Source organism: Oncorhynchus keta, chromosome 19 (genome assembly GCF_023373465.1).
Source record: "Oncorhynchus keta strain PuntledgeMale-10-30-2019 chromosome 19, Oket_V2, whole genome shotgun sequence".
Lineage (NCBI taxonomy): Eukaryota > Metazoa > Chordata > Actinopteri > Salmoniformes > Salmonidae > Oncorhynchus > Oncorhynchus keta.
In genome coordinates, this window is record NC_068439.1 from 86,348,377 (window position 1) to 86,372,035 (window position 23,659).

Genomic DNA, 23,659 nt, shown 5'->3' on the forward strand with positions numbered 1-23,659 from the left:
TATTAAACCTCCTCCATGTATATCTCACTAGGTCAGGTTATTAAACCTCCTCCATGTATATCTCACTAGCACAGGATATTAAACCTCCTCCATGTATATCTCACTAGGTCAGGGTATTAAACCTCCATGTATATCTCACTAGGTCAGGGTATTAAACCTCCTCCATGTATATCTCACTAGGTCAGGATATTAAACCTCCTCCATGTATATCTCACTAGGTCAGGGTATTAAACCTCCTCCATGTATATCTCACTAGGTCAGGATATTAAACCTCCATGTATATCTCACTAGGTCAGGATATTAAACCTCCTCCATGTATATCTCACTAGGTCAGGATATTAAACCTCCATGTATATCTCACTAGGTCAGGGTATTAAACCTCCTCCATGTATATCTCACTAGGTCAGGATATTAAACCTCCTCCATGTATATCTCACTAGGTCAGGGTATTAAACCTCCTCCATGTATATCTCACTAGGTCAGGATATTAAACCTCTTCCATGTATATCTCACTAGGTCAGGATATTAAACCTTCTCCATGTATATCTCACTAGGTCAGGATATTAAACCTCCATGTATATCTCACTAGGTCAGGATATTAAACCTCCTCCATGTATATCTCACTAGGTCAGGATATTAAACCTCCATGTATATCTCACTAGGTCAGGATATTAAACCTCCTCCATGTATATCTCACTAGGTCAGGATATTAAACCTCCATGTATATCTCACTAGGTCAGGATATTAATCCTCCATGTATATCTCACTAGTTCAGGGTATTAAACCTCCATGTATATCTCACTAGGTCAGGTTATTAAACCTCCTCCATGTATATCTCACTAGGTCAGGATTTTAAACCTCCTCCATGTATATCTCACTAGGTCAGGGTATTAAACCTCCATGTATATCTCACTAGGTCAGGATATTAAACCTCCTCCATGTATATCTCACTAGGTCAGGATATTAAACCTCCATGTATATCTCACTAGGTCAGGGTATTAAACCTCCTCCATGTATATCTCACTAGGTCAGGGTATTAAACCTCCTCCATGTATATCTCACTAGGTCAGGATATTAAACCTCCATGTGTATCTCACTAGGTCAGGATATTAAACCTCCTCCATGTATATCTCACTAGGTCAGGATATTAAACCTCCATGTATATCTCACTAGGTCAGGATATTAAACCTCCATGTATATCTCACTAGGTCAGGATATTAAACCTCCTCCATGTTTATCTCACTAGGTCAGGATATTAAACCTCCTCCATGTATATCTCACTAGGTCAGGGTATTAAACCTCCTCCATGTATATCTCACTAGGTCAGGGTATTAAACCTCCATGTATATCTCACTAGGTCAGGATATTAAACCTCCATGTATATCTCACTAGGTCAGGATATTAAACCTCCTCCATGTATATCTCACTAGGTCAGGATATTAAACCTCCTCCATGTATATCTCACTAGGTCAGGGTATTAAACCTCCTCCATGTATATCTCACTAGGTCAGGATATTAAACCTCCATGTATATCTCACTAGGTCAGGATATTAAACCTCCTCCATGTATATCTCACTAGGTCAGGATATTAAACCTCCTCCATGTATATCTCACTAGGTCAGGATATTAAACCTCCTCCATGTATATCTCACTAGGTCAGGGTATTAAACCTCCTCCATGTATATCTCACTAGGTCAGGATATTAAACCTCCTCCATGTATATCTCACTAGGTCAGGGTATTAAACCTCCTCCATGTATATCTCACTAGTTCAGGTATTAAACCTCCATGTATATCTCACTAGGTCAGGATATTAAACCTCCTCCATGTATATCTCACTAGGTCAGGGTATTAAACCTCCTCCATGTATATCTCACTAGGTCAGGATATTAAACCTCCATGTATATCTCACTAGGTCAGGATATTAAACCTCCATGTATATCTCACTAGGTCAGGGTATTAAACCTCCATGTATATCTCACTAGGTCAGGATATTAAACCTCCATGTATATCTCACTAGGTCAGGATATTAAACCTCCTCCATGTATATCTCACTAGGTCAGGATATTAAACCTCCTCCATGTATATCTCACTAGGTCAGGATATTAAACCTCCATCTATATTTCACTAGACCTTCATAATACTTATTAAACAACATTATACTAATTTATAGTAATTTGCTGGCTCTCTTGGTGCCTGGCTGTTTATATATCTCGGGACTCTATTTAGTTCAATAAACAGTATGGAATGTTAAATCACCTACGTTGTAAACAATCTACATCTCTCTCTCCCTCCCTTTCTCTCTCTCTCTCTCTCCTATCTCTCTCTTCTCAGGATATCTAAACCTCCTCCATCTCTCTCTCACTAGGTCTCTCTTCTCTCTCTCTGTATATCTCTCTCTCTAGGATCTCTCTCTCTCTCTGTATATCTCTCACTAGGTCAGGATATTGTCTCTCTCTCTCTTCATGTATATCTCTCTGTCTCTCTGTCTCTTCCTCCTCTCTATGTCTCTCTGTCTCTCTCTCTCTCTCTCTCTCTCTCTCTCTCTCTCTCTCTGTCTCTCTCTCTCTCTCTCTCTCTCTCTCTCTCCATGTATATCTCTCTCTCTCTCTCTCTCTGTCTCTCTGTCTCTGTCTATCTGTCTCTCTGTCTCTATTCTCTCCTCTCTCTCTCTCTCTCTGTCTCTCTGTCTCTCTAAACCTCTGTCTCTCTCTCTCTTACGTTGTAAACAATCTACATCTCTCCCTCCTTTCTCTGTCTCTCTCTCCTCCCTATATCTCTGTCTCTCTGATATTAAACCTCCTGTATATCTCTCTGTCTCTCTATTCCTCTCTCTCATCTCTATATCTCACTCTCTCAGGATATCTCTCTCATCTATATCTCTCTCAGGATATTAAACTCTCTCTCTCTGTATATCTCACTAGGTCTATTCCTCCTCTCTGTCTCTCTGTCTATTAAACCTCCTCTCTCTCTCTGTCTCTCTGTATATTCTCTCTCTCTCTCATGTATATCTCACTCTGTCTCTCTCAGGATATTAAACCTCTCATGTATATCTCACTCTCTCTCTCTCTCTATCTCTCTCTCCTGTCTCTCTGTCTCTCTGTATCTCTGTCTCTCTGTCAGGATCTTAAACTCTCTCTGTCTCTCTCTCTCTAGGTCTCTCTCTCTCTCTCTCTCTCTCTGTCTCTCTCTCTCTCCGTGTCTCTCTGTCTCTCTGTGTCTGTGTCTCTCTCTCTGTCTCTCTATATCTGTGTCCCTGTATCTGTGTCTCCTCTCTGTCTCTGTGTCTCTCTTTCTGTCTCTGTGTCTCTCTCTCTGTCTCTGTGTCTCTCTATCTGTCTCTGTGTCTGTGGATCTTAAACTCTCTGTCTCTATCTCACTAGGTCTCTGTGTCTTTCTGTCTCTGTCCTCTCTGTATCTGTCTCTCTCTGTATAGGTCAGGATATTAAACCTCTCTCCATGTATATCTCACTCTGTCAGGATATTAAACCTCTCTGTATCTCTCTCTAAGGTCAGGGTATCTAAACCTCCTCCATGTATATCTGTCTAGGTCAGGATATTAAACCTATCTCTCTCTCTCTCCATGTATATCTCTGTCTCTCTGTCATGTATATCTCACTGTCAGGATCTAAACCTCTCCATGTATATCTCACTCTGTCAGGATCTGTAAACCTCTATATCTCTATAGTCAGGATCTTAAACCTTGTAATACAACCTTCTACATCTCTCTCTTTCTAGTACTTTCTCTCTGTCTGCTGTTTATATACAGTTGTCTAAATATCTATATGTCTCTATCATCTCTCAATAAACTTTATTGATATGGAATGTTAAATCACTATATATATTAATAAACTATATATATATATATATATATCTATCTCTCTCCCTCCCTATCTCTCTCTCTATCTCTCTCTCTCTGGAATCTCTCTCTCTGTCTCTCTCTCTCTTCCTCTCTCTCTCTCTGTATCTCTCTCTCTCTCTCTGTCTCTTCTCTCTCTCTCTCTCTCTCTCTGTCTCTCTCTCTCTCTCTCTCTCTCTCTCTCTCTCTCTCTCTCTCTCTCTCTCTCTCTCTGTCTCTCTGTCTCTCTGTCTCTCTGTCTCTCTGTCTCTCTGTCTCTCTCTCTCTCTCTCTCTCTCTCTCTCTCTCTCTCTCTCTGTCTCTCTCTCTCTCTCTCTCTCTCTCTCCGTGTCTCTCTGTCTCTCTGTGTCTCTCTCTCTGTCTCTCTATATCTGTGTCCCTGTATCTGTGTCTCTCTGTCTCCGTGTGTCTTTCTCTGACTCTGTGTCTGTCTGTCTCTCTGTGTCTCTGTCTCTGTGTCTCTCTGTCTCTGTGTCTGTGTCCCTCTGTGTCTGTGTCTCTCTGTCTCCGTGTGTCTTTCTCTCTCTCTCTCTCTCTCTCTCTCTCTCTCTCTCTCTCTCTCTCTCTCTGTGTCTGTCTCTCTTTGTCTCTGTGTCTGTGTCTCACTGTCTCTGTCTCTCTAGGAATCCTTAACAGACTGCTATAAACCCACGGAGGTGAGTAGGGACCCTGTGTGTTCCTGATAGCACTGACGTTATCCATGAATTCCTATGGAAAACTGTCGCATGAATGCTGAATGGCACCAAATAAATCCCATTATTGGTTTTTGGATTCGCTAGGACGGCACCCTGAGGGTCTGGTGGGGGTGGCTACTGGAGGGGTGGATGTCGGGCTCAACGCACAGGCAACCAGACACAGCCTCTCTCTCTGCTGACCTGAATACACACAAATGCTGAATGGATAAGGCACACACACTGAACCTACCCTCTCTCTATACGTTCATAACCTCAAAACACTCACACTGAGTGTGAGTTAATCTCTCCGTTGACTTGTGTGTGTTTAGGTGGAACAGGGGTTAAGCTGTTTTGTGTAAAGGAGAACACACCTACATTTCATCTCAGGACACCCCATTCTGACTGTCCACTCTAATGGACACCCCATTCTGACTGTCCACTCTAATGGACACCCCATTCTGACTGTCACTCTAATGGACACCCCATTCTGACTGTCCACTCTAATGGACACCCCATTCTGACTGTCCACTCTAATGGACACCCCATTCTGACTGTCCACTCTAAAGGACACCAGGACACCCCATTCTGACTGTCCACTCTAATGGACACCCCATTCTGACTGTCCACTCTAAAGGACACCCCATTCTGACTGTCCACTCTAAAGGACACCCCATTCTGACTGTCCACTCTAAAGGACACCAGGAAACCCCATTCTGACTGTCCCTCTAAAGGACACCCCATTCTGACTGTCCACTCTAAAGGACACCCCATTCTGACTGTCCACTCTAAAGGACACCAGGACACCCCATTCTGACTGTCCACTCTAATGGACACCCCATTCTGACTGTCCACCTAAAGGACACCAGGACACTCCATTCTGACTGTCCACTCTAAAGGACACCCCATTCTGACTGTCCACTCTAAAGGACACCCCATTCTGACTGTCCACTCTAAAGGACACCCCATTCTGACTGTCCACTCTAAAGGACACCAGGACACCCCATTCTGACTGTCCACCCTAAAGGACACCAGGACACTCCATTCTGACTGTCCACTCTAAAGGACACCAGGACACCCCATTCTGACTGTCCACCCTAAAGGACACCAGGACACTCCATTCTGACTGTCCACCCTAAAGGACACCTCATTCTGACTGTCCCCTAAAGGACACCAGGACACCCCATTCTGACTGTCCACTCTAAAGGACACCCAATTCTGACTGTCCACTCTAAAGGACACCCCATTCTGACTGTCCACTCTAAAGGACACCAGGACACCCCATTCTGACTGTCCACTCTAATGGACACCCCATTCTGACTGTCCACTCTAAAGGACACCAGGACACCCCATTCTGACTGTCCACTCTAAAGGACACCCCATTCTGACTGTCCACTCTAAAGGACACCCCATTCTGACTGTCCACTCTAAAGGACACCAGGACACCCCATTCTGACTGTCCACTCTAAAGGACACCAGGACACCCCATTCTGACTGTCCACTCTAAAGGACACCCCATTCTGACTGTCCACTCTAAAGGAAACCCCATTCTGACTGTCCACTCTAAAGGACACCCCATTCTGACTGTCCCCTCTAAAGGACACCCCATTCTGACTGTCCACTCTAAAGGACACCCCATTCTGACTGTCCACTCTAAAGGACACCAGGACACCCCATTCTGACTGTCCACTCTAAAGGACACCCCATTCTGACTGTCCACTCTAAAGGACACCAGGACACCCCATTCTGACTGTCCACTCTAAAGGACACCCCATTCTGACTGTCCACTCTAAAGGACACCCCATTCTGACTGTCCACTCTAAAGGACACCAGGACACCCCATTCTGACTGTCCACTCTAAAGGACACCCCATTCTGACTGTCCACTCTAAAGGACACCCCATTCTGACTGTCCACTCTAAAGGACACCCCATTCTGACTGTCCACTCTAAAGGACACCCCATTCTGACTGTCCACTCTAATGGACACCCCATTCTGACTGTCCACTCTAATGGACACCCCATTCTGACTGTCCACTCTAATGGACACCCCATTCTGACTGTCCACTCTAATGGACACCCCATTCTGACTGTCCACTCTAATGGACACCCCATTCTGACTGTCCACTCTAATGGACACCCCATTCTGACTGTCCACTCTAAAGGACACCCCATTCTGACTGTCCACTCTAAAGGACACCCCATTCTGACTGTCCACTCTAATGGACACCCCATTCTGACTGTCCACTCTAATGGACACCCCATTCTGACTGTCCACCCTAAAGGACACCCCATTCTGACTGTCCACTCTAAAGGACACCCCATTCTGACTGTCCACTCTAAAGGACACCAGGACACCCCATTCTGACTGTCCTCTAAAGGACACCCCATTCTGACTGTCCACTCTAAAGGACACCCCATTCTGACTGTCCACTCTAAAGGACACCAGGACACCCCATTCTGACTGTCCACCTAAAGGACACCAGGACACTCCATTCTGACTGTCCACTCTAAAGGACACCAGGACACCCCATTCTGACTGTCCACTCTAAAGGACACCCCATTCTGACTGTCCACTCTAAAGGACACCAGGACAACCCATTCTGACTGTCCACCTAATGGACACCAGGACACTCCATTCTGACTGTCCACTCTAAAGGACACCAGGACACCCCATTCTGACTGTCCACCTAAAGGACACCAGGACACTCCATTCTGACTGTCCACCCTAAAGGACACCCCATTCTGACTGTCCACTCTAAAGGACACCAGGACACCCCATTCTGACTGTCCACCCTAAAGGACACCAGGACACTCCATTCTGACTGTCCACTCTAAAGGACACCAGGACACCCCATTCTGACTGTCCACTCTAAAGGACACCCCATTCTGACTGTCCACTCTAAAGGACACCAGGACAACCCATTCTGACTGGCCACCCTAAAGGACACCAGGACACTCCATTCTGACTGTCCACTCTAAAGGACACCAGGACACCCCATTCTGACTGTCCACCCTAAAGGACACCAGGACACTCCATTCTGACTGTCCACCCTAAAGGACACCCCATTCTGACTGTCCCCTCTAAAGGACACCAGGACACCCCATTCTGACTGTCCACTCTAAAGGACACCCCATTCTGACTGTCCACTCTAAAGGACACCAGGACACCCCATTCTGACTGTCCACTCTAATGGACACCCCATTTTGACTGTCCACTCTAAAGGACACCAGGACACCCCATTCTGACTGTCCACTCTAAAGGACACCCCATTCTGACTGTCCACTCTAAAGGACACCCCATTCTGACTGTCCACTCTAAAGGACACCAGGACACCCCATTCTGACTGTCCACTCTAAAGGACACCCCATTCTGACTGTCCACTCTAAAGGAAACCCCATTCTGACTGTCCACTCTAAAGGACACCCCATTCTGACTGTCCCCTCTAAAGGACACCCCATTCTGACTGTCCACTCTAAAGGACACCCCATTCTGACTGTCCACTCTAAAGGACACCCCATTCTGACTGTCCACTCTAAAGGACACCAGGACAACCCATTCTGACTGTCCACCCTAAAGGACACCAGGACACTCCCATTCTGACTGTCCACTCTAAAGGACACCAGGACACCCCATTCTGACTGTCCACCCTAAAGGACACCAGGACACTCCATTCTGACTGTCCACCTAAAGGACACCCCATTCTGACTGTCCCTCTAAAGGACACCAGGACACCCCATTCTGACTGTCCACTCTAAAGGACACCCCATTCTGACTGTCCACTCTAAAGGACACCAGGACACCCCATTCTGACTGTCCACTCTAATGGACACCCCATTTTGACTGTCCACTCTAAAGGACACCAGGACACCCCATTCTGACTGTCCACTCTAAAGGACACCCCATTCTGACTGTCCACTCTAAAGGACACCCCATTCTGACTGTCCACTCTAAAGGACACCAGGACACCCCATTCTGACTGTCCACTCTAAAGGACACCAGGACACCCCATTCTGACTGTCCACTCTAAAGGACACCCCATTCTGACTGTCCACTCTAAAGGAAACCCCATTCTGACTGTCCACTCTAAAGGACACCCCATTCTGACTGTCCCCTCTAAAGGACACCCCATTCTGACTGTCCACTCTAAAGGACACCCCATTCTGACTGTCCACTCTAAAGGACACCAGGACACCCCATTCTGACTGTCCACTCTAATGGACACCCCATTCTGACTGTCCACTCTAAAGGACACCAGGACACCCCATTCTGACTGTCCACTCTAAAGGACACCCCATTCTGACTGTCCACTCTAAAGGACACCCCATTCTGACTGTCCACTCTAAAGGACACCAGGACACCCCATTCTGACTGTCCACTCTAAAGGACACCAGGACACCCCATTCTGACTGTCCACTCTAAAGGACACCCCATTCTGACTGTCCACTCTAAAGGACACCAGGACACCCCATTCTGACTGTCCACTCTAAAGGACAACCGATCTGACTGTCCACTCTAAAGGACACCCCATTCTGACTGTCCACTCTAAAGGACACCCCATTCTGACTGTCAACTCTAAAGGACACCAGGACACCCCATTCTGACTGTCCACTCTAAAGGACACCCCATTCTGACTGTCCACTCTAAAGGACACCCCAGTCTGACTGTCCACTCTAAAGGACACCAGGACACCCCATTCTGACTGTCCACTCTAAAGGACACCAGGACACCCCATTCTGACTGTCCACTCTAAAGGACACCCCATTCTGACTGTCCACTCTAAAGGAAACCCCATTCTGACTGTCCACTCTAAAGGACACCCCATTCTGACTGTCCACTCTAAAGGACACCAGGACACCCCATTCTGACTGTCCACTCTAAAGGACACCAGGACACCCCATTCTGACTGTCCACTCTAAAGGACACCCCATTCTGACTGTCCACTCTAAAGGACACCAGGACACCCCATTCTGACTGTCCACTCTAAAGGACACCCCATTCTGACTGTCCACTCTAAAGGACACCCCATTCTGACTGTCCACTCTAAAGGACACCCCATTCTGACTGTCCACTCTAAAGGACACCAGGACACCCCATTCTGACTGTCCACTCTAAAGGACACCCCATTCTGACTGTCCACTCTAAAGGACACCCCAGTCTGACTGTCCACTCTAAAGGACACCAGGACACCCCATTCTGACTGTCCACTCTAAAGGACACCAGGACACCCCATTCTGACTGTCCACTCTAAAGGACACCCCATTCTGACTGTCCACTCTAAAGGAAACCCCATTCTGACTGTCCACTCTAAAGGAAACCCCATTCTGACTGTCCACTCTAAAGGACACCCCCATTCTGACTGTCCACTCTAAAGGACACCCCATTCTGACTGTCCACTCTAAAGGACACCCCATTCTGACTGTCCACTCTAAAGGACACCCCATTCTGACTGTCCACTCTAAAGGACACCCCATTCTGACTGTCCACTCTAAAGGACACCAGGACACCCCATTCTGACTGTCCACTCTAAAGGACACCCCATTCTGACTGTCCACTCTAAAGGACACCAGGACACCCCATTCTGACTGTCCACTCTAAAGGACACCCCATTCTGACTGTCCACTCTAAAGGACACCCCATTCTGACTGTCCACTCTAAAGGACACCAGGACACCCCATTCTGACTGTCCACTCTAAAGGACACCCCATTCTGACTGTCCACTCTAAAGGACACCAGGACACCCCATTCTGACTGTCCACTCTAAAGGACACCCCATTCTGACTGTCTAAAGGACACCCCATTCTGACTGTCCACTCTAAAGGAAACCCCATTCTGACTGTCCCTCTAAAGGACACCAGGACACCCCATTCTGACTGTCCACTCTAAAGGACACCAGAACACCCCATTCTGACTGTCCACTCTAAAGGACACCCCATTCTGACTGTCCACTCTAAAGGACACCAGGACACCCCATTCTGACTGTCCACTCTAAAGGACACCCCATTCTGACTGTCCACTCTAAAGGACACCCCATTCTGACTGTCCACTCTAAAGGACACCAGGACACCCCATTCTGACTGTCCACTCTAAAGGACACCCCATTCTGACTGTCCACTCTAAAGGACACCAGGACACCCCATTCTGACTGTCCACTCTAATGGACACCCCATTCTGACTGTCCACTCTAAAGGACACCAGGACACCCCATTCTGACTGTCCACTCTAAAGGACACCCCATTCTGACTGTCCACTCTAAAGGACACCCCATTCTGACTGTCCACTCTAAAGGACACCAGGACACCCCATTCTGACTGTCCACTCTAAAGGACACCAGGACACCCCATTCTGACTGTCCACTCTAAAGGACACCCCATTCTGACTGTCCCCTCTAAAGGACACCCCATTCTGACTGTCCACTCTAAAGGACACCCCATTCTGACTGTCCACTCTAAAGGACACCAGGACACCCCATTCTGACTGTCCACTCTAATGGACACCCCATTCTGACTGTCCACTCTAAAGGACACCAGGACACCCCATTCTGACTGTCCACCTAAAGGACACCAGGACACTCCATTCTGACTGTCCACCTAAAGGACACCCCATTCTGACTGTCCCTCTAAAGGACACCAGGACACCCCATTCTGACTGTCCACTCTAAAGGACACCCCATTCTGACTGTCCACTCTAAAGGACACCAGGACACCCCATTCTGACTGTCCACTCTAATGGACACCCCATTTTGACTGTCCACTCTAAAGGACACCAGGACACCCCATTCTGACTGTCCACTCTAAAGGACACCCCATTCTGACTGTCCACTCTAAAGGACACCCCATTATGACTGTCCACTCTAAAGGACACCAGGACACCCCATTCTGACTGTCCACTCTAAAGGACACCAGGACACCCCATTCTGACTGTCCACTCTAAAGGACACCCCATTCTGACTGTCCACTCTAAAGGAAACCCCATTCTGACTGTCCACTCTAAAGGACACCCCATTCTGACTGTCCCCTCTAAAGGACACCCCATTCTTACTGTCCACTCTAAAGGACACCCCATTCTGACTGTCCACTCTAAAGGACACCCCATTCTGACTGTCCACTCTAAAGGACACCAGGACAACCCATTCTGACTGTCCACCTAAAGGACACCAGGACCTCCATTCTGACTGTCCACTCTAAAGGACACCAGGACACCCCATTCTGACTGTCCACCTAAAGGACACCAGGACACTCCATTCTGACTGTCCACCTAAAGGACACCCCATTCTGACTGTCCCTCTAAAGGACACCAGGACACCCCATTCTGACTGTCCACTCTAAAGGACACCAGGACACCCCATTCTGACTGTCCACTCTAATGGACACCCCATTTTGACTGTCCACTCTAAAGGACACCCCCATTCTGACTGTCCACTCTAAAGGACACCCCATTCTGACTGTCCACTCTAAAGGACACCCCATTCTGACTGTCCACTCTAAAGGACACCAGGACACCCCATTCTGACTGTCCACTCTAAAGGACACCAGGACACCCCATTCTGACTGTCCACTCTAAAGGACACCCCATTCTGACTGTCCACTCTAAAGGAAACCCCATTCTGACTGTCCACTCTAAAGGACACCCCATTCTGACTGTCCCCTCTAAAGGACACCCCATTCTGACTGTCCACTCTAAAGGACACCCCATTCTGACTGTCCACTCTAAAGGACACCAGGACACCCCATTCTGACTGTCCACTCTAATGGACACCCCATTCTGACTGTCCACTCTAAAGGACACCAGGACACCCCATTCTGACTGTCCACTCTAATGGACACCCCATTCTGACTGTCCACTCTAAAGGACACCCCATTCTGACTGTCCACTCTAAAGGACACCCCATTCTGACTGTCCACTCTAAAGGAAACCCCATTCTGACTGTCCCTCTAAAGGACACCCCATTCTGACTGTCCACTCTAAAGGACACCCCATTCTGACTGTCCACTCTAAAGGACACCAGGACACCCCATTCTGACTGTCCACTCTAAAGGACACCCCATTCTGACTGTCCACTCTAAAGGACACCCCATTCTGACTGTCCACTCTAAAGGACACCCCATTCTGACTGTCCACTCTAAAGGACACCAGGACACCCCATTCTGACTGTCCACTCTAAAGGACACCCCATTCTGACTGTCCACTCTAAAGGACACCAGGACACCCCATTCTGACTGTCCACTCTAAAGGACACCCCATTCTGACTGTCCACTCTAAAGGACACCCCATTCTGACTGTCCACTCTAAAGGACACCCCATTCTGACTGTCCACTCTAAAGGACACCAGGACACCCCATTCTGACTGTCCACTCTAAAGGACACCCCATTCTGACTGTCCACTCTAAAGGACACCCCATTCTGACTGTCCACTCTAAAGGACACCAGGACACCCCATTCTGACTGTCCACTCTAAAGGACACCAGGACACCCCATTCTGACTGTCCACTCTAAAGGACACCCCATTCTGACTGTCCACTCTAAAGGAAACCCCATTCTGACTGTCCACTCTAAAGGACACCCCATTCTGACTGTCCACTCTAAAGGACACCAGGACACCCCATTCTGACTGTCCACTCTAAAGGACACCAGGACACCCCATTCTGACTGTCCACTCTAAAGGACACCCCATTCTGACTGTCCACTCTAAAGGACACCAGGACACCCCATTCTGACTGTCCAATCTAAAGGACACCCCATTCTGACTGTCCACTCTAAAGGACACCCCATTCTGACTGTCCACTCTAAAGGACACCCCATTCTGACTGTCCACTCTAAAGGACACCAGGACACCCCATTCTGACTGTCCACTCTAAAGGACACCCCATTCTGACTGTCCACTCTAAAGGACACCCCAGTCTGACTGTCCACTCTAAAGGACACCAGGACACCCCATTCTGACTGTCCACTCTAAAGGACACCAGGACACCCCATTCTGACTGTCCACTCTAAAGGACACCCCATTCTGACTGTCCACTCTAAAGGAAACCCCATTCTGACTGTCCACTCTAAAGGAAACCCCATTCTGACTGTCCACTCTAAAGGACACCCCATTCTGACTGTCCACTCTAAAGGACACCCCATTCTGACTGTCCACTCTAAAGGACACCCCATTCTGACTGTCCACTCTAAAGGACACCCCATTCTGACTGTCCACTCTAAAGGACACCCCATTCTGACTGTCCACTCTAAAGGACACCAGGACACCCCATTCTGACTGTCCACTCTAAAGGACACCCCATTCTGACTGTCCACTCTAAAGGACACCAGGACACCCCATTCTGACTGTCCACTCTAAAGGACACCCCATTCTGACTGTCCACTCTAAAGGACACCCCATTCTGACTGTCCACTCTAAAGGACACCAGGACACTCCATTCTGACTGTCCACTCTAAAGGACACCCCATTCTGACTGTCCACTCTAAAGGACACCAGGACACCCCATTCTGACTGTCCACTCTAAAGGACACCCCATTCTGACTGTCCACTCTAAAGGACACCCCATTCTGACTGTCCACTCTAAAGGAAACCCCATTCTGACTGTCCCCTCTAAAGGACACCAGGACACCCCATTCTGACTGTCCACTCTAAAGGACACCCCATTCTGACTGTCCACTCTAAAGGACACCCCATTCTGACTGTCCACTCTAAAGGACACCAGGACACCCCATTCTGACTGTCCACTCTAAAGGACACCCCATTCTGACTGTCCACTCTAAAGGACACCCCATTCTGACTGTCCCCTCTAAAGGACACCAGGACACCCCATTCTGACTGTCCACTCTAAAGGACACCCCATTCTGACTGTCCACTCTAAAGGACACCAGGACACCCCATTCTGACTGTCCACTCTAAAGGACACCCCATTCTGACTGTCCACTCTAAAGGACACCAGGACACCCCATTCTGACTGTCCACTCTAAAGGACACCCCATTCTGACTGTCCACTCTAAAGGACACCCCATTCTGACTGTCCACTCTAAAGGACACCAGGACACCCCATTCTGACTGTCCACTCTAAAGGACACCAGGACACCCCATTCTGACTGTCCACTCTAAAGGACACCCCATTCTGACTGTCCACTCTAAAGGACACCCCATTCTGACTGTCCACTCTAAAGGACACCCCATTCTGACTGTCCACTCTAAAGGACACCAGGACACCCCATTCTGACTGTCCACTCTAAAGGACACCCCATTCTGACTGTCCACTCTAAAGGACACCAGGACACCCCATTCTGACTGTCCACTCTAAAGGACACCCCATTCTGACTGTCCACTCTAAAGGACACCCCATTCTGACTGTCCACTCTAAAGGACACCAGGGCACCCCATTCTGACTGTCCACTCTAAAGGACACCAGGACACCCCATTCTGACTGTTCACTCTAAAGGACACCCCATTCTGACTGTCCACTCTAAAGGACACCAGGACACCCCATTCTGACTGTCCACTCTAAAGGACACCCCATTCTGACTGTCCACTCTAAAGGACACCCCATTCTGACTAAAGGACACCCCATTCTGACTGTCCACTCTAAAGGACACCAGGACACCCCATTCTGACTGTCCACTCTAAAGGACACCCCATTCTGACTGTCCACTCTAAAGGACACCCCATTCTGACTGTCCACTCTAAAGGACACCAGGACACCCCATTCTGACTGTCCACTCTAAAGGACACCAGGACACCCCATTCTGACTGTCCACTCTAAAGGACACCCCATTCTGACTGTCCACTCTAAAGGAAACCCCATTCTGACTGTCCACTCTAAAGGAAACCCCATTCTGACTGTCCACTCTAAAGGACACCCCATTCTGACTGTCCACTCTAAAGGACACCCCATTCTGACTGTCCACTCTAAAGGACACCCCATTCTGACTGTCCACTCTAAAGGACACCCCATTCTGACTGTCCACTCTAAAGGACACCCCATTCTGACTGTCCACTCTAAAGGACACCAGGACACCCCATTCTGACTGTCCACTCTAAAGGACACCCCATTCTGACTGTCCACCTAAAGGACACCAGGACACCCCATTCTGACTGTCCACTCTAAAGGACACCAGGACACCCCATTCTGACTGTCCACTCTAAAGGACACCAGGACACCCCATTCTGACTGTCCACTCTAAAGGACACCCCATTCTGACTGTCCACTCTAAAGGACACCCCATTCTGACTGTCCACCCTAATGGACACCAGGACACCCCATTCTGACTGTCCACTCTAAAGGACACCCCATTCTGACTGTCCACTCTAAAGGACACCCCATTCTGACTGTCCACTCTAAAGGACACCAGGACACCCCATTCTGACTGTCCACTCTAAAGGACACCAGGACACCCCATTCTGACTGTCCACTCTGAAGGACACCCCATTCTGACTGTCCACTCTAATGGACACCCCATTCTGACTGTCCACTCTAATGGACACCCCATTCTGACTGTCCACTCTAATGGACACCCCATTCTGACTGTCCACTCTAAAGGACACCCCATTCTGACTGTCCACTCTAAAGGACACCCCATTCTGACTGTCCACTCTAAAGGACACCCCATTCTGACTGTCCACTCTAAAGGACACCCCATTCTGACTGTCCACTCTAAAGGACACCAGGACACTCCATTCTGACTGTCCACTCTAAAGGACACCCCATTCTGACTGTCCACTCTAAAGGACACCAGGACACCCCATTCTGACTGTCCACTCTAAAGGACACCAGGACACCCCATTCTGACTGTCCACTCTAAAGGACACCCCATTCTGACTGTCCACTCTAAAGGACACCCCATTCTGACTGTCCACTCTAAAGGACACCAGGACACCCCATTCTGACTGTCCACTCTAAAGGACACCCCATTCTGACTGTCCACTCTAAAGGACACCCCATTCTGACTGTCCACTCTAAAGGACACCCCATTCTGACTGTCCACTCTAAAGGACACCCCATTCTGACTGTCCCCTCTAAAGGACACCCCATTCTGACTGTCCACTCTAAAGGACACCAGGACACCCCATTCTGACTGTCCACTCTAAAGGACACCAGGACACCCCATTCTGACTGTTCACTCTAAAGGACACCCCATTCTGTCTGTCCCCTTTAAAGGACACCAGGACACCCCATTCTGACTGTCCACTCTAAAGGACACCCCATTCTGACTGTCCACTCTAAAGGACACCCCATTCTGACTGTCCACTCTAAAGGACACCCCATTCTGACTGTCCACTCTAAAGGACACCAGGACACCCCATTCTGACTGTCCACTCTAAAGGACACCCCATTCTGACTGTCCACTCTAAAGGACACCCCATTCTGACTGTCCACTCTAAAGGACACCAGGACACCCCATTCTGACTGTCCACTCTAAAGCACACCAGGACACCCCATTCTGACTGTCCACTCTAAAGGACACCCCATTCTGACTGTCCACTCTAAAGGAAACCCCATTCTGACTGTCCACTCTAAAGGAAACCCCATTCTGACTGTCCACTCTAAAGGACACCCCATTCTGACTGTCCACTCTAAAGGACACCCCATTCTGACTGTCCACTCTAATGGACACCCCATTCTGACTGTCCACTCTAAAGGACACCCCATTCTGACTGTCCACTCTAAAGGACACCCCATTCTGACTGTCCACTCTAAAGGACACCAGGACACCCCATTCTGACTGTCCACTCTAAAGGACACCCCATTCTGACTGTCCACCCTAAAGGACACCAGGACACCCCATTCTGACTGTCCACTCTAAAGGACACCAGGACACCCCATTCTGACTGTCCACTCTAAAGGACACCAGGACACCCCATTCTGACTGTCCACTCTAAAGGACACCCCATTCTGACTGTCCACTCTAAAGGACACCCCATTCTGACTGTCCACCCTAATGGACACCAGGACACCCCATTCTGACTGTCCACTCTAAAGGACACCCCATTCTGACTGTCCACCTAAAGGACACCCCATTCTGACTGTCCACTCTAAAGGACACCAGGACACCCCATTCTGACTGTCCACTCTAAAGGACACCAGGACACCCCATTCTGACTGTCCACTCTGAAGGACACCCCATTCTGACTGTCCACTCTAATGGACACCCCATTCTGACTGTCCACTCTAAAGGACACCCCATTCTGACTGTCCACTCTAATGGACACCCCATTCTGACTGTCCACTCTAAAGGACACCCCATTCTGACTGTCCACTCTAAAGGACACCCCATTCTGACTGTCCACTCTAAAGGACACCCCATTCTGACTGTCCACTCTAAAGGACACCCCATTCTGACTGTCCCCTCTAAAGGACACCAGGACACCCATTCTGACTGTCCACTCTAAAGGAAACCCCATTCTGACTGTCCACTCTAAAGGACACCAGGACACCCCATTCTGACTGTCCACTCTAAAGGACACCAGGACACCCCATTCTGACTGTCCACCCTAAAGGACACCCCATTCTGACTGTCCACTCTAAAGGACACCCCATTCTGACTGTCCACTCTAAAGGACACCAGGACACCCCATTCTGACTGTCCACTCTAAAGGACACCCCATTCTGACTGTCCACTCTAAAGGACACCCCATTCTGACTGTCCACTCTAAAGGACACCCCATTCTGACTGTCCACTCTAAAGGACACCCCATTCTGACTGTCCCCTCTAAAGGACACCAGGACACCCCATTCTGACTGTCCACTCTAAAGGACACCAGGACACCCCATTCTGACTGTCCACTCTAAAGGACACCCCATTCTGACTGTCCACTCTAAAGGACACAAGGACACCCCATTCTGACTGTCCACTCTAAAGGACACCCCATTCTGACTGTCCACCCGAAAGGACACCCCATTCTGTCTGTCCCCTTTAAAGGACACCAGGACACCCCATTCTGACTGTCCACCCTAAAGGACACCCCATTCTGACTGTCCACTCTAAAGGACACCCCATTTTGACTGTCCCCTCTAAAGGACACCAGGACACCCCATTCTGACTGTCCACCTAAAGGAAACCCCATTCTGACTGTCCACTCTAAAGGACACCAGGACACCCCATTCTGACTGTCCACTCTAAAGGACACCCCATTCTGACTGTCCACCCTAAAGGACACCAGGACACCCCATTCTGACTGTCCACTCTAAAGGACACCCCATTCTGACTGTCCACCTAAAGGACACCCCATTCTGACTGTCCCCTCTAAAGGACACCAGGACACCCCATTCTGACTGTCCACTCTAAAGGACACCCCATTCTGACTGTCCACCTAAAGGACACCCCATTCTGACTGTCCACCTAAAGGACACCCCATTCTGACTGTCCACCCTAAAGGACACCCCATTCTGACTGTCCACTCTAAAGGACACCAGGACACCCCATTCTGACTGTCCACTCTAAAGGACACCCCATTCTGACTATCCACTCTAAAGGACACCAGGACACCCCATTCTGACTGTCCACTCTAAAGGACACCAGGACACCCCATTCTGACTGTCCACCCTAAAGGACACCAGGACACTCCATTCTGACTGTCCACTCTAAAGGACACCAGGACACCCCATTCTGACTGTCCACTCTAAAAGACACCAGCACACCCCATTCTGACTGTCCACCCTAAAGGACACCCCATTCTGTCTGTCCCCTTTAAAGGACACCAGGACACCCCATTCTGACTGTCCACTCTAAAGGACACCCCATTCTGACTGTCCACTCTAAAGGACACCCCATTCTGACTGTCCACTCTAAAGGACACCAGGACACCCCATTCTGACTGTCCACTCTAAAGGACACCCCATTCTGTCTGTCCCCTTTAATGGACACCAGGACACCCCATTCTGACTGTCCACTCTAAAGGACACCAGGTCACCCCATTCTGACTGTCCACTCTAAAGGACACCCCATTCTGACTGTCCACCCTAAAGGACACCAGGACACCCCATTCTGACTGTCCACTCTAAAGGACACCAGGACACCCCATTCTGACTGTCCACCCTAAAGGACACCCCATTCTGACTGTCCACTCTAAAGGACACCCCATTCTGACTGTCCACTCTAAAGGACACCAGGACACCCCATTCTGACTGTCCACTCTAAAGGACACCCCATTCTGACTGTCCACTCTAAAGGACACCCCATTCTGACTGTCCACTCTAAAGGACACCCCATTCTGACTGTCCACTCTAAAGGACACCCCATTCTGACTGTCCCCTCTAAAGGACACCAGGACACCCCATTCTGACTGTCCACTCTAAAGGACACCAGGACACCCCATTCTGACTGTCCACTCTAAAGGACACCCCATTCTGACTGTCCACTCTAAAGGACACAAGGACACCCCATTCTGACTGTCCACTCTAAAGGACACCCCATTCTGACTGTCCACCCGAAAGGACACCCCATTCTGTCTGTCCCCTCTAAAGGACACCAGGACACCCCATTCTGACTGTCCACCCTAAAGGACACCCCATTCTGACTGTCCACTCTAAAGGACACCAGGACACTCCATTCTGACTGTCCACTCTAAAGGAAACCCCATTCTGACTGTCCACTCTAAAGGACACCAGGACACCCCATTCTGACTGTCCACTCTAAAGGACACCCCATTCTGACTGTCCACCTAAAGGACACCAGGACACCCCATTCTGACTGTCCACTCTAAAGGACACCCCATTCTGACTGTCCACCCTAAAGGACACCCCATTCTGACTGTCCCCTCTAAAGGACACCAGGACACCCCATTCTGACTGTCCACTCTAAAGGACACCCCATTCTGACTGTCCACCCTAAAGGACACCCCATTCTGACTGTCCACTCTAAAGGACACCCCATTCTGACTGTCCACTCTAAAGGACACCCCATTCTGACTGTCCACTCTAAAGGACACCAGGACACCCCATTCTGACTGTCCACTCTAAAGGACACCCCATTCTGACTGTCCACTCTAAAGGACACCAGGACACCCCATTCTGACTGTCCACTCTAAAGGACACCAGGACACCCCATTCTGACTGTCCACTCTAAAGGACACCAGGACACCCCATTCTGACTGTCCACTCTAAAGGACACCAGGACACCCCATTCTGACTGTCCACTCTAAAAGACACCAGCACACCCCATTCTGACTGTCCACCCTAAAGGACACCCCATTCTGTCTGTCCCCTTTAAAGGACACCAGGACACCCCATTCTGACTGTCCACTCTAAAGGACACCCCATTCTGACTGTCCACTCTAAAGGACACCCCATTCTGACTGTCCACCCTAAAGGACACCAGGACACCCCATTCTGACTGTCCCCTCTAAAGGACACCCCATTCTGTCTGTCCCCTAATGGACACCAGGACACCCCATTCTGACTGTCCACTCTAAAGGACACCAGGTCACCCCATTCTGACTGTCCACTCTAAAGGACACCCCATTCTGACTGTCCACCTAAAGGACACCAGGACACCCCATTCTGACTGTCCACTCTAAAGGACACCAGGACACCCCATTCTGACTGTCCACTCTAAAGGACACCCCATTCTGACTGTCCACCCTAAAGGACACCAGGACACCCCATTCTGACTGTCCACTCTAAAGGACACCAGGACACCCCATTCTGACTGTCCACTCTAAAGGACACCCCATTCTGACTGTCCACTCTAATGGACACCAGGACACCCCATTCTGACTGTCCACTCTAAAGGACACCCCATTCTGACTGTCCACTCTAATGGACACCCCATTCTGACTGTCCACTCTAATGGACACCAGGACACCCCATTCTGACTGTCCACTCTAAAGGACACCCCATTCTGACTGTCCACTCTAAAGGACACCCCATTCTGACTGTCCACTCTAAAGGACACCCCATTCTGACTGTCCACCCTAAAGGACACCAGGACACCCCATTCTGACTGTCCACTCTAAAGGACACCCCATTCTGACTGTCCACTCTAAAGGACACCCCATTCTGACTGTCCACCCTAAAGGACACCCCATTCTGACTGTCCACCCTAAAGGACACCCCATTCTGACTGTCCACTCTAAAGGACACCCCATTCTGACTATCCACTCTAAAGGACACCCCATTCTGACTGTCCACTCTAAAGGACACCCCATTCTGACTGTCCACTCTAAAGGACACCCCATTCTGACTGTCCACTCTAAAGGACACCCCATTCTGACTGTCCACTCTAAAGGACACCAGGACACCCCATTCTGACTGTCCACTCTAAAGGACACCAGGACACCCCATTCTGACTGTCCACTCTAAAGGACACCAGGACACCCCATTCTGACTGTCCACTCTAAAGGACACCAGGACACCCCATTCTGACTGTCCACTCTAAAGGACACCAGGACACCCCATTCTGACTGTCCACTCTAAAGGACACCCCATTCTGACTGTCCACTCTAAAGGACACCAGGACACCCCATTCTGACTGTCCACTCTAAAGGACACCCCATTCTGACTGTCCACTCTAAAGGACACCCCATTCTGACTGTCCACCCTAAAGGACACCAGGACACCCCATTCTGACTGTCCCCTCTAAAGGACACCCCATTCTGTCTGTCCCCTCTAAAGGACACCAGGACACCCCATTCTGACTGTCCACTCTAAAGGACACCAGGTCACCCCATTCTGACTGTCCACTCTAAAGGACACCCCATTCTGACTGTCCACCCTAAAGGACACCAGGACACCCCATTCTAACTGTCTACTCTAAAGGACACCAGGACACCCCATTCTGACTGTCCACTCTAAAGGACACCCCATTCTGACTGTCCACCCTAAAGGACACCAGGACACCCCATTCTGACTGTCCACTCTAAAGGACACCAGGACACCCCATTCTGACTGTCCACTCTAAAGGACACCCCATTCTGACTGTCCACTCTAATGGACACCAGGACACCCCATTCTGACTGTCCACTCTAAAGGACACCCCATTCTGACTGTCCACTCTAATGGACACCCCATTCTGACTGTCCACTCTAATGGACACCAGGACACCCCATTCTGACTGTCCACTCTAAAGGACACCCAATTCTGACTGTCCACTCTAAAGGACACCCCATTCTGACTGTCCACTCTAAAGGACACCCCATTCTGACTGTCCACCCTAAAGGACACCAGGACACCCCATTCTGACTGTCCACTCTAAAGGACACCCCATTCTGACTGTCCACTCTAAAGGACACCCCATTCTGACTGTCCACCCTAAAGGACACCCCATTCTGACTGTCCACTCTAAAGGACACCCCATTCTGACTATCCACTCTAAAGGACACCCCATTCTGACTGTCCACTCTAAAGGACACCCCATTCTGACTGTCCACTCTAAAGGACACCCCATTCTGACTGTCCACTCTAAAGGACACCCCATTCTGACTGTCCACTCTAAAGGACACCCCATTCTGACTGTCCACTCTAAAGGACACCAGGACACCCCATTCTGACTGTCCACTCTAAAGGACACCAGGACACCCCATTCTGACTGTCCACTCTAAAGGACACCCCATTCTGACTATCCACTCTAAAGGACACCAGGACACCCCACTCTGACTGTCCACTCTAAAGGACACCAGGACACCCCATTCTGACTGTCCACTCTAAAGGACACCAGGACACCCCATTCTGACTGTCCACTCTAAAGGACACCAGGACACCCCATTCTGACTGTCCACTCTAAAAGACACCAGCACACCCCATTCTGACTGTCCACCCTAAAGGACACCCCATTCTGTCTGTCCCCTTTAAAGGACACCAGGACACCCCATTCTGACTGTCCACTCTAAAGGACACCCCATTCTGACTGTCCACTCTAAAGGACACCCCATTCTGACTGTCCACCCTAAAGGACACCAGGACACCCCATTCTGACTGTCCCCTCTAAAGGACACCCCATTCTGTCTGTCCCCTTTAAAGGACACCAGGACACCCCATTCTGACTGTCCACTCCTAAAGGATACCAGGTCACCCCATTCTGACTGTCCACTCTAAAGGACACCCCATTCTGACTGTCCACCCTAAAGGACACCAGGACACCCCATTCTAACTGTCTACTCTAAAGGACACCAGGACACCCCATTCTGACTGTCCACTCTAA

At 49.3% G+C, this 23,659-nt stretch overlaps 1 protein-coding gene across 1 annotated transcript in view; it reads left to right on the top strand.

Moving 5' to 3' along the window:
• The window catches only part of LOC118380187 (protein phosphatase 1 regulatory subunit 14C-like), a 79,626-nt gene that overhangs the window by 55,486 nt on the left and 481 nt on the right, over positions 1–23,659 (top strand). The window contains exon 3 of the mRNA XM_052468991.1: positions 4,482–4,514. Coding sequence (XP_052324951.1) covers positions 4,482–4,514 — 33 coding nt within the window. The remainder of the gene's footprint in view (positions 1–4,481; positions 4,515–23,659) is intronic.